Source organism: Anneissia japonica, unplaced genomic scaffold (assembly GCF_011630105.1).
Source record: "Anneissia japonica isolate Jap-2015-1 unplaced genomic scaffold, ASM1163010v1 scaffold16806_len104710_cov188, whole genome shotgun sequence".
NCBI lineage: Eukaryota > Metazoa > Echinodermata > Crinoidea > Comatulida > Comatulidae > Anneissia > Anneissia japonica.
Window position 1 is genome coordinate 1 of NW_022719008.1, and position 12422 is coordinate 12422.

A 12422-nucleotide genomic window follows, 5' to 3' on the forward strand; every position below is an offset into this window, starting at 1 on the left:
ATTGATCTTAAAGATTGCATGGGTGACTACATTGTGTTTTGTTTACACTTGTCTGACTTAATTTTCTTGTCTTCTGATGATATGCTCATGAGCGTCTGACTCAAACTCTCCTTTCTTCTGGTGTGCTCATGAGCATCTGACTCAAACTCTCTTGTCTTCTGGTGTGCTCATGAGTGTCTGACTCAAACTCTCTTGTCTTCTGGTGTGCTCATGAGTGTCTGACTCAAACTCTCTTGTCTTCTGGTGTGCTCATGAGTGTCTGATCTCTTGTCTTCTGGTGTGCTCATGAGTGTCTGACTCAAACTCTCTTGTCTTCTGGTGTGCTCATGAGTGTCTGACTCAAATTCCCTTGTCTTCTGGTGTGCTCATGAGCATTTAACTCAAACTCTCAGCTTATCCTCTGTTGTGCTCATGAACATCTGCCTCAAACTTTCTTGTCCTCTGGTGTGCAAATGAGTATCTGTCTCAAACTCTCCTGTCTTCTGGTGTGCTCATTGAGCATTCCTAACTACATCCAACTTTCTCATATCATTCTTCTCTTATTATTTCATCTTTTGTCATAAGTTTGTCTGAATTCCTTTATCTTCCTTAAAACCTCTTCTGACTTTTTATGAAGAAAATACAACACTATAAATTTATTTATTTAAAAAAATGGTTAAAAGTTTAGATTAAGTGAGAAGTTGGTATGGAGATTACAAAAGGAGTGATGTTGTCTAGGTTATGAAAATTTGACTAATTGTATATATTGCATATGCTATGGGGTTATGTGACTATCTTATGTTGAATGAAAATGTAGCAATTAATGAGTAGAAGTGTTAATGACATATTATAATTCCACAAATTTTCACAATCGATAGAGTTATTATATAGTGAATTGGGCCTAAATTATGGTATCATTGTTATTATAATGATACATAATAAAATTATTATTATTATTTTATTATTTTATCTTTTTTTATATTGTAGGCACTTTCAGTACTGTAGTAATTATGTGCATGTCCCTGAATAAGCCATGATGTTCTGATGGTAGCAACCCTCCCTTTTCATTTTAATAAGTTTACATTTTTTTAAGATCCAAGTTTTATTATTTATTTCTTTTATACCAATTTCCAAGACCAGTGCTTCTACAGTCCGGGAAAATTGTATTTGAAAAATAAAATGGAAATGTAATGTGTCATTAAAGTTGTTCTTTATTAGGAATTGTCTATTAAATATGAGTTGCATGTTGCTAACTAATATCTTTTACAGTATATTTGCAATATTATATATATTTATTGAGTAAAAAGAATTGATCTTGGCCTGTATGAAATGGTGACACTGCAAACTAACACAAAGTGGTTTGTATTACTTTGTGAAATCACAAATATAATTTTTCATTGTACATATTCTTCAAGCACTTTTGTATTTACTGCACAGAGAATCTGTAACAACAACAGTGCATACTTGAATGCATTTGTCATTTTCATAAACTAGCGCAAACTACTAAGATTGTGTTAGTTCATGGTGTGAGCGAAATTTATGGCAGGGATGCAATTCTTTTTACCAACCTATCTTTGGCTGCTGACAGCTGTGAATGTTGGTTGGATGTTTACCTAATGAATAACTTGCATAGTAACATTTGTATTAATTATGATCTGTTACTGTAATTAGTTTCGCCTAGAAATTTCAAGATCACTATTCTTTGAAGAGGCATGAAAGTGTACTCAATATTATTTTACTTATCCTTCAATTGACTTTTAGTACTTCGCTATAAGCAATCAATTATGCTTTACTCAAAATAAGCAATATTTTAAAATTAATTGTATAATGGCCTCATGTACATAAATGTATGGCATGGTTTTAAAATAGTGTAATAATAATCATCATCATTGTCATCAATATTATCATCATAATCATCATCACTCTCATTATTATCATCATAAATCATCATTATCACTCTCATCATCATCATCATAATAATAATTTTTTCATTATCAGTAGCATCATCATTTGTTGTTATTATTGGATGTAATTTTATTTTCACATTGATTAACTATTGTTTGTATTTTTTGTGCAATAGATGAGTCACCAACAGATAATGCTCCGCGACTTGACAGTATTCCACCCAGTGTTATTCGTATATCTGAAAGTGCAACTGTTGGTAAGTTTTTAAAGTCAAATTAAGTAACAGTCTAAAATTGCATCCTCTATCAACGTCCACAGCTAAAATTAGTGCCCTCTATAATTGTCACTGTGTATCTACTTGCTTACTTGACTCTAACAAGGCCTTGGTTAGTAAGAGTTCACTCCAACTAAAACCTTGTAAAGAAAAATTAAACTGAGGTAGCATTTGTTGTCAAGTAGGTCTGGGGATGAAACCAAATAATAGGTGGGGAACGTTAATTTTGGTTGGCACTATCTTGAGTATGATATAGTGAACAAGGCCACAAAGATTAAGAACATATTAATTTAAAACTATGTTTTACACTTTTATTTATTTAATTTTTATTTTTTATTCAACTTTATTTAATGAGGGTGACCCAAATAGTAATGCTGACTTAAACAATATAAATCTGAAAAATACAAAAGCTAATTATATTCAGCATGAAGAGAAAAGTTCAGTAAAGATACAATTTGCAAGACCAAAATGTAATTAAAAAGAAAGTTAATTTCAGATTATTTTACTCATATTTATCTGTTTTGAATGCATTTTTTACTTTTTATCTTTTACTTCTAAATTCATGTAGGGAGTCTGATATTAACTCTTTCTGGTAGTGACCCGGAGGGGGCAACGGTCATCTACGGAATTGATCAACCTGAACCCAACTATCTGTCTGTAGGGCCAGTAGATGGTGAAGTTAGAATCCGTCAGCAACTAGATGCCGAGGTAAGAATTGGACAAATAATCATAATTTACTTTTTAAATATATAGGAAATATACATAATTAATGTTAATCATCACATCATAGTTTAAATTTTGAAATACTTTATTTGAAAAAATAAACCATTTTCCCCTCATTTTCATTTACCCAAAATTCTCCCTGATGGACCTAATTTTTATTTACTTGAAAACAATTATAATTTTTTGTGGAGAAAAGGCAACATTAAACATCCATGAATGTTAGATGGTTGTCACAGGTTGATTGGAATCCCAATGGGCCTATCTGCTGGACATTAGCTGAGTAGCATGCTGTAGGCAGATAGACTTCTCAGCCGAAGATCGGTTAGCTAAACTTTACCTACCAACACTCAAAGAAATATGTAGTAGAGACGACTTAATCGAAATGTTTAAAATCATCCACGGTACACTAAAGTTAAGGCACAAGGGCTTGCTAGTAGTGGTTTTTAATATGCTTGAACCTAGAACCTTGAATTTCAAGGCAAGCATCATAACCTTAAGTATAGATATTGTTTATTGTTTTTTATTCACACAGATCATACATGTACCCTGTTTAACCTGTTGTATTTGAATAAATAATAATTTCTATGTTTTCATTTCATGCTAAATAGTTTGAATATAATTATTTAATTGTTTTTATTACAGACTGATTTGTTTTTTCAAGTTGACTTTACTATCAGTGATGGGACTAACCTACCTGTAAGTAGATAGTGTTTATATTTCAAAGAAAACATTAGCATGTCTTGTAGTATACATAAATACATTTTTAAAACTTTATATATTTATGTCAGCTTGTTAGGTCTGCCAAATGAAATATAGATAAATCAAATTACAATGAAGTTAGCAATTTGAGTGTTAAATGAGTAATAACAAAATGTTAGATTTGATTTCTTATATCTCCACCGGAGAAGTTCAAATACATCAAATCACTTGTTTGCATTGTCCCAACAAATTGTGACGAGTAAACAAATTCCACTTGACAACCCTTTTGACACATTTGAATGACTCAAATTGATGAACCCATAATTAGTTGACAATACCGTTCAATCTGCCGAAGCTTGTAAATGATTTGGCACAAGGGTCTGTTAAAAATCACTCAACTATTACTAATTGTGTCCCATTTAGAATAAATCCAGTGAAACATGCAAAGCAACCGTCAACAATAAGTACAAAGCTCACTATTTCTCTAATCAATTTTCAAATCACCTTTTTCCTTTGCATAAACAGAGCCGCAGACAATGACAATATTGAACTACAATTGAGGCCTATATGTATATACCAGAAAGCTTGTAATTTGTTATGGTTTATTTTTTTTTGTAACGACTGCACTATCACTTGTGGTGACACAATGATGGAATCATTGGGTGTGGTCAGTACAACTTTTAACACCTCCATTGGTAGTGCAACAAGTGATAGTTTGTATTAAAATCATATTATAGCCTTTTTTATATCATTTTTATCATTTATGTAATTAAATTACTTTAGCTTAGTATTTATATAAGTTTTAACTTCTTTATACTATTATATTGTGTTTATCTATTTTTGAAATAAGATTCTTTGGAAGAATACTTCTTCAGGTTGTACGACAAACTTTAAAATTGAAGGCTATAATTGACATATTAACCGTTTTTGCTATCTATGCATACCATACCAGTTTGTGCAATAATTTTTCTTTTTTATAAACTTAGATTGTAAAAGTAAATGTCATCTCTTTTTATTAAAATAATAATAATAAATAATATGTCGTTCTTATATAGCGCTTAATGCCTTAACAAAGCCTCTAAGCGCTTCACATTACTACCCCGGTCATTAGATCAAACACATATGGAACACATTGAACACCAAATTAAATTATTAAGTTAAATTATATTATTATTCCATAATATTGCGGCTAGTAATCAGCGCAGTTGTGTTGGAACCTACCAGGTACCCACTTGTACTCCTGGGTGGAGAGAGGCCCAGCGAGATTTGCACAGCGAGAGTTTCGAACCCCCGACCTCGAGGTTGGGAGTCCAAGCCACAACCGATGCACCAACTGCTTCTACTAAGGGAATCACTTGATCGAAAACTACTTCCTGGGTGAGATAGCTACAGTATATACACAAAACAAATTTGAATACAAACAAACTTTATATCTGTAGTTTACTTAACAACCAATCTGTTATTAATTTGATAACTTACTATTTATATATCTTTGTGTTTAAAAATATTAAAAATGTAAGATATTTCAGGAAAATAGTTTATAAAATTGACATCTCTGAGTAAAAAATCTTAAATTTTTCTTCACATTTATACAGTATAAAGCATTTATCAAAATTGTTTTTTATTTGCTATTATTCACTCATTTACCTCTACCCCGGCCTCTACCCCGACCTCTACCCCGACCTCTACCCCGGCCTCTACGCCGGCGTCGACGCCTGTCTCCAGGTGGCTTGCAGCAGTGTCCAAGTATCTTGCACTTCTCACACAATTTTTGTAGGTGTGGCTTCTCTTCTTCCCATTCCCATTCCCCCTCCTCTTCTTCCTCCTCCTCATCTTCATCATACTCTAGTGGCCTCTATATAAAATAAAAAAAATCTATATTTGTGCAATCTAAATCAGATTAAGGATAAAATTTTATGTAAATCGCTGCCGCAACCGCCACTGCCATTGTCGTTGCTGCTGTGGTCATCATCATCATCATTATTATTATTATAATGAGTTTTACAATCATTAGGCTGAGAGGTGCTGTATGTTAGGGAGTACATTGAACCAGGGGTGGCGCCATAGAGGGGTGGCAGGACCCCCTGTAGGAGAGAGCTGGCCCCTCCCACTGTCAGGGAGAAAAACCCCAATTCTTCTGGGAGAAAAAAAAATGCATTTTCTACGTATTAATAGACTCTAAAATCGATAAAATAAGCCTTTGAAACCCTTTAAATTGTCAAAATTTTTGGGAGCTTCGCCAACTGGACCACTTTTCAGTACATTTTAAGTGATGCTTGACCACGCCCACTTTGCTGTCATCAAGGAAATTTGCCACCTCCTCGGGGGCATCGACCCCCCCAGTCGGGCCAATCCTGGCGCCACCCCTGCATTGAACTAATATGTTCCTGTCACATCTCAGCTGCTTAGAAGAATATACATATTTTCTGTTTTCTTTATCAACCAGTCCTCTGGGGATTCTTCCCAACCCCAATAGAATTTTTCAGCCTTCCTGCAAATCCACCACTGCTTCCTGCATGCCTTTCAATGTACTTAAGGGTGTACCACTATCTATAATTAGTGAAGAAAACAATTGGTGTGTTGCAAATTTTTCATTTATGACGGATTGCTCAGCTATGTTTTAAATGTGTTTTAATGATGAAACATACTCACCTGAGTGTAAGGATAAACATTGATCCTGCAAACCATACATTCCTGGCCACAGTCAGCCCAACTGTTGCCGCTCATCCACGAACGTTTGCATTTTGGGCAACGAAATTCACCAAACGAACGCTTTGAGCCTTGGTATGGAGTTAATCCTTTGCGCTAATCAACCAATCAAACATCATAATTTATTTATACATTTAGCAGGTCAATAAAATGCTTTGTACAGTATTCTCAAATTAAGAATCACTTCCTTAAAAATTAAAATTGTAATTACACATATGAATTGCTTAATTTGTATATTTAAGTTATTAAATTAAATTTAAAACTCCGAATTAAACAAATTTCTCCCATCAATTTTTCCAGTATACTTTTGCATAAATCCTTAAATTGACAATAATCAATTTAAGGATTTTTGTAGCAAAATTTATATTTTTTTGTGATGTGCTTCTCTTCGGAATTAATAATTTATTTCATCCTTTCAAATGAGCTATTCAAAATTTTATTTTTAATTTTTGAAGTATTTTCCTGTCTTTTTTGACTGATTGTACATACTTAAGGGTCCACTGCTGTTGACAGAACTCTAAAGTTAGGTGAACTCCTTCCCTATATACATTGTTGTCATTAAAGTTCACCTTTTGTTAACCAAACTTTATCTTGTATTATATAGTAGTACATTTACTTTATACTAAATATAGTTTACATTACATTAGTAAGCAACTTTTATATAAAATCTTTGCATTGTTGTTGATCCATCTTATGTTGTACGTACCTGAGGAGACATCTTCTTTCTTGATTCTGTATCATCGGTTGCATAATGTTGTATACCGCTACTGTATGTATATGTGTATGTTGTAGATGTAATGCTATGTAGCTCAAAAACAAGCTACAGTATTATGTTGTGGAATTTCCCATTCATATGACTCAACTGAGTCAAGCTGCATCCTCTAAATACTTGACCCTAACATTTGAATGTTGTTAAGCATGTTTGATAACCTTTTATCATCAATAATTTTTCAACATTCTGTGGCATGCTGTTGTATGAAAGAATGTCATTTTGTATATAAATTGTTATGAATAATAATGCAAATTATACATTTAGGACTTTAATATTGAGTGTGTACAAACAAATGTTGCTGATGATATAATGCACTGGGATTTCCCAAATGTAGTCACCCAACATCAACAAATCAGACAGTTCCCAGTAATAGCCATACACACAAAGTACACTGAAGTACATACATTTAGGTTATGTATTTTAATCAACTAAATCAGCATAAATTGTTAATGAGATGAAAAACCATTGCATCCCCTCTCATAAGTTTCGAATAGCCAGCTGTACCTCCAACAATAATGTATGGTAAACAAGATTGATTGATTAAAAATTAATCAGCAAATCACAAACTTAATCTATGACAAGGTTTGTAAATGCTTAAGTTCGGATCTTTTTCTCCACGCTTGTTTTCCATAATTTTGACTTCTTTTGTCAGAGAAAGAGCAGTGGAGCCTAAAGCTACACTTAGACTAGACATGATTACGACACAACAACAACACGATACATATGCGCGTAGTGTTGAAGAATACAAACTATGCGATGATATGTCATTTTCGTGTCGTAATCGTGTCTACTGTAAATTCAAATTCAAATATACATACACACACACATGCATGCTCATCCCACCCCACCCCCACACACACACAGAGATATATATATATATATATATATATATATATATATATATATATACTGTCTCTTATACACATGTGTATAAGAGACAGTATATATATATATCAAAACTACAGTAATAATAGTAATAGTAATAATAATAATAATAATAATAATATTTTAATAGTATTTTAATTAATATACTAATAATAATTCACTGTACATAATTTTAGTATCAAACGTCATGACACACACTCACGACCTAGGCAGGATTGTCTGCAGTGTGAAAAACATAATTTTTGTATTCAAAGAACAAAATCAAAGATGAGGTGATTTCATATTAGTAATTGTACTAATTTTTTTACAAAAACACCTTTTACATTTTCATTCAAGTAAAATGGTAACTTGCAAAACGTTCTGAATATTAATGTTATTGTGACACTAATTGAATGTTGACATGTAATGATAAAATACAAACATTAATGATTATTAGTAATTTAGATGCTGGTTCTAGCATTTATGACCAGGTCTAGATACCAGCGTCACTCATGCAACTGTGAATACTGTCCTGGCGGGCCTTGCACTTTAAGTTGGTGGGGAACGGTGTGGTGGTGTTTGTTTCGTCTGCATTGTTTTATTTTTGTTTCTGATTATTCCGGTTGTCTTTTTGGTGAAGTATTTCATAGCTACTGTTTATTAATAAATATACAACAAAAACCCCGCTCTGATCTTCATGAAATAGCGCTATTTAAGTGCTGTAATGTGTGATGTGCCAGTATCCACACTTGTTGCATTTTGCTTGGCTAGAAACGTCTAGCATTACCTCTGCAGCAACGTCCAAGCTTCTTGCACTTCTCACACAAGTGTTCTGGGTGTGGTGCACTTAGGTTCCCCTCATCACTACTGAACTTCAGCGCCCTCTAGAGAAAATAAACCAGAGCGAAATATTTTAAATTTGGGTGCCAGTCCCTAATTGCAATTATAGTTGTTTTGTTCAGGGGTCCCAGTTCAGACTAATACAACCACATTTTTTCATTATTATTTAATGTGTGACATACTGTGGCCTAAATCACAAACAGAATTTTCTTGACACTTACGACAATGAGGGGTTGGTCTGTCTGATTTGGAAATTTTCCTGCCTCCATGTTCTCGCTGGCACCTCCTCTGATTACAAATACTCAATTCTCAAAAGTATTCTATAATCATTTTAAATCAATGCCAACTATGCATGTAGTACTTTAGACATTGGGGTGGAGGGGTGGGGGTGGAGCTTTAATGTGCAGCTTAGCTCAGTTGGCTAAACTGCTAGTAGGCACTGTGTGTGCGCTGAACTGTGGAGATCTCTTGGTTCCCGGTTCAATTCCCATCGCTGCTCTCCTTGTATTTCAGCTGGAGGGCTGAAATGCAAGTTGCAATAGCGCACCGTCTTTCAGACGAGACCTTAAAGTCGTTGGTCCCCTGAGCATTGTGGTCCATGTGCACGTTAAAGTCAGGCTCCAGTGGAAAAAAAAATTTGATATGTTGTAGATCTGACTTTTCTAAGACAGAAAAAAGCTGTTTGATGACAAACGGTTAATGAGATTGAATATTTAACATCTAGGGAAAGAAGGTGGAAAAAATGGTGGTTATGCCCCCTTTTCCCCCAATTTTTGAATATTAAAAAATCACCCAATTGATTTTTCACTGATAAACTTGATAATAGTTTAAACTTACCTGGGAATGGGGGTAGACATTAATCTTGCAAGTCTGACATTCCTGGCCACAGTCGGCCCAACTGTTGCCGCTCATCCATGTACGACCGCAGTCAGGACACTCAAATTCACCAAACACACGGTTTGTGCCTTGGTATGGAGTTAACCCCTTGCCGATGCGCTAATAAGAAAATCATTGTTATAACTATTTACATTTTTTTTATGATTGATGTTTGTATATTATTATTGGATTCTGTATTTTTTTGTCTTTTGCCAAAATATTTTTATTTCTTTCACATCCATCAGCAAGTACATGACCCGCCACTTATAAGATGAATTATGTCACTTTATACACCTTAGAGGGCGCATTTCCTAATGTTATTATTAAATGATACCCTACCATAATAACCTATGTACAAATTAAACAATTCAAATATTGTAGGTAGATAGCCTAACATTAATGTACATATATACAGTAGTACATTTATCAGTGGCAGGGCTAGTAGGTGTCTGGGGGGAAAAATCCCGTCGGCCAAGAATGGAACCCCATTGTGAAATGCCACGCCTAGGTCATCAGACTGAAAATATTAATTTGCCAATCCAAAAGTTTTAGTGATTGCCACCTAAACCATAAAAACTTTCCCTATAATCCCCACCAGGGATTTTATTCCTGGACTCTAACTGTGGCTCTAGGTAGCCCCTTGGGTTCAGATCCCCTGTAGGTAAATTTCTGGAGCCATCATGATAGCCATTAATTATAATTTATAGGCTACATACTTAGGATAATGGATCAGTTAACAGTTAACATCTACAATGCAAGTTAATTGTAAAGTTGAAGTTTAACTATTCTCTATATGTGAATGCCTAAGTGATTCTTCCTATAGCTATGCATACCTTAGACATATTTCCTTGGTTGGTTCTTTTCAGCTGTATAAGCTCCTCACCTATGTCACTGTTGCCACAACATTATTACAAATATATAGCTCAAGTGGGAAAAACCCAGTATGTTTTGGAATCTCCCATTCACTTGACAGGCTTGCTGCTAGCATTCAAATGCTGCACACAAACAATATGTTTGATAAGATAATGTTCCCTTCAGTAATAATCAGTCATTGCTACATAGTATGGTTTGATGATGTCGGGAAGAAATGTCTATGCTTCATTAACATGATGATAAATAATATCATAAGCACCTAACTAATTTACCATAGTATATATGTGCATGTATGTTAATGACGTGATTTCATGCTGGAATTTCCCAGATTTAGCATTTGTTTCATTAAGCATCGCCTAATAAGGTTTTTTTTTCATGTTGTTCGTTAATGTGTTTATAAATACACAAAGTAAATTGGAATACAGGCAAACCTTTTGGATTTAATATTTAGTTTAATCCACTCACTAAACCTCATATTAAGATTTATTTATTAAGCAATTATTAAGCAGGGTTTGTGTAAAAGCATTGTGTGTGTGTGTTGACTTGTTTACAGGGATTAACCTACAAGTAGGACGTTGATATGTTGACTATTGACAATCCTTGGTGCATGTGTTGTTAAATAAATAACATAAATGAAATAATCAAGAACTAATTTTACTAGCTTAAATAATTTATTCTATTCTCTCAAGATATATATACACATATATGTTTACCTTTAAATTGCATATTATAAGCATATTTTAGTCACTTTGTCTATTCACAAAATACTTTATAAATATTATAATCATATAATTATCCTTCCACTGCATCAGTATATCTAATAGATTGTGGGGGTACATGATCCTTTCTGTCCAAAAGCTTCCCCCACCCTTTGGCATCCCAATGAAAACCAATCACCCTCTCACTTTCTCTTTGTGCCCCTACAACCAGACCCCATGTAAATACACCACTGTTGTTGTGTAGCATAATTAAATGAAGAATAATCAATCAAGGTTAAAAAAAAAAAAAAAAATTACACTTAAACCTTGATTGCACCTGTAACAACCTTTTTTACAATCAGCAATGAATCTGCTATAAATTCTAAAGTATTAGCATTTGGTATAATCAGTAACAATAATGAAACATTTGAACTAATAATATGTAGGATGTGAGAATTTGGTCATTTTTCTGTTGATTTCAATAATTAGACAGTACTTGGGTATGGACAACAGGATTTTCTGGTCCACTACAAGATGTGCATTAAAGAATTGTGAAGAGAGTCTATCTTTTGTTGACTTTTAGAGTGGTCGTCTGGACACACCCTCACTTTTAGAGTGGTCGTCTAGACACACCCTTCCCCTTTACAAATATTGCTAACATGCATCAAACTTACTAAATAATCATAGGTCTATTATAGCAAGTATAAAATATTGCTAAACATTATTTAGATTCACAGCATATTAAATTTTCATTCTTAAAAAAGTCAAATAATATCAAATTATATTATAATGTCTGGATAATAATCTTCATATGATGCTAATTGAGTTATGATATTCTCATATAATGATAAAATACATCTTAATGTTCATTGAAGTTGGTTCTCTTGCATTGTGGTTGGTTATTATTCACTCTTGTTGCAGTTTTATTGGTTAGTATCGTCTGCCACCATAACCGCCTCTGCAATTTCCTTGCTTCTTGCATTTCTCGCACAAATGTGATGGGTGTGGCTGATCCATATTTCCCTCCTCTTCTCCACTAAATTTTAGCGGCCTCTAAAAAACAAACCAGTACAAAATACTTTTGGATTGAGTTTCCCAATTAGTAGAAAATAATTGTTTTTTTTCAATTTATAAATATGTCAAGTGGTTGAATATTTCAGTTATTATTATTGTTATTATTTTTATTTATTGTATAAAAAATTTATATAAA

General features: G+C 33.5%; 3 protein-coding genes across 3 annotated transcripts in view; 1 reads left to right on the forward strand and 2 right to left on the reverse strand.

Annotated features, from left to right (window-relative positions):
- Window positions 1–2049: 2049 nt before the first annotated feature.
- The window catches only part of LOC117110695 (cadherin-23-like), a gene marked incomplete at its 5' end in the record, with an annotated part of 48020 nt that continues 37647 nt past the window's right edge, over window positions 2050–12422 (forward strand). The window contains 3 exons of the mRNA XM_033253454.1: window positions 2050–2140; window positions 2727–2866; window positions 3524–3577. Coding sequence (XP_033109345.1) covers window positions 2050–2140; window positions 2727–2866; window positions 3524–3577 — 285 coding nt within the window. The remainder of the gene's footprint in view (window positions 2141–2726; window positions 2867–3523; window positions 3578–12422) is intronic.
- On the reverse strand, window positions 8015–10543 carry LOC117110691 (zinc finger CCHC domain-containing protein 24-like). The gene is made up of 3 exons (XM_033253451.1): window positions 10475–10543; window positions 9603–9761; window positions 8015–8809 (listed from the first exon to the last, which is right to left on the reverse strand). Exons 1-3 carry the CDS (start codon window positions 10481–10483, stop codon window positions 8693–8695), a joined length of 285 nt encoding a protein of 94 aa, XP_033109342.1. The 5' UTR covers window positions 10484–10543; the 3' UTR covers window positions 8015–8692.
- Window positions 11107–12422, reverse strand: part of LOC117110690 (zinc finger CCHC domain-containing protein 24-like) — a 2012-nt gene continuing 696 nt past the window's right edge. Inside the window, exon 3 of the mRNA XM_033253450.1 lies at window positions 11107–12265. Coding sequence (XP_033109341.1) covers window positions 12143–12265 — 123 coding nt within the window. The 3' untranslated portion in view covers window positions 11107–12142. The remainder of the gene's footprint in view (window positions 12266–12422) is intronic.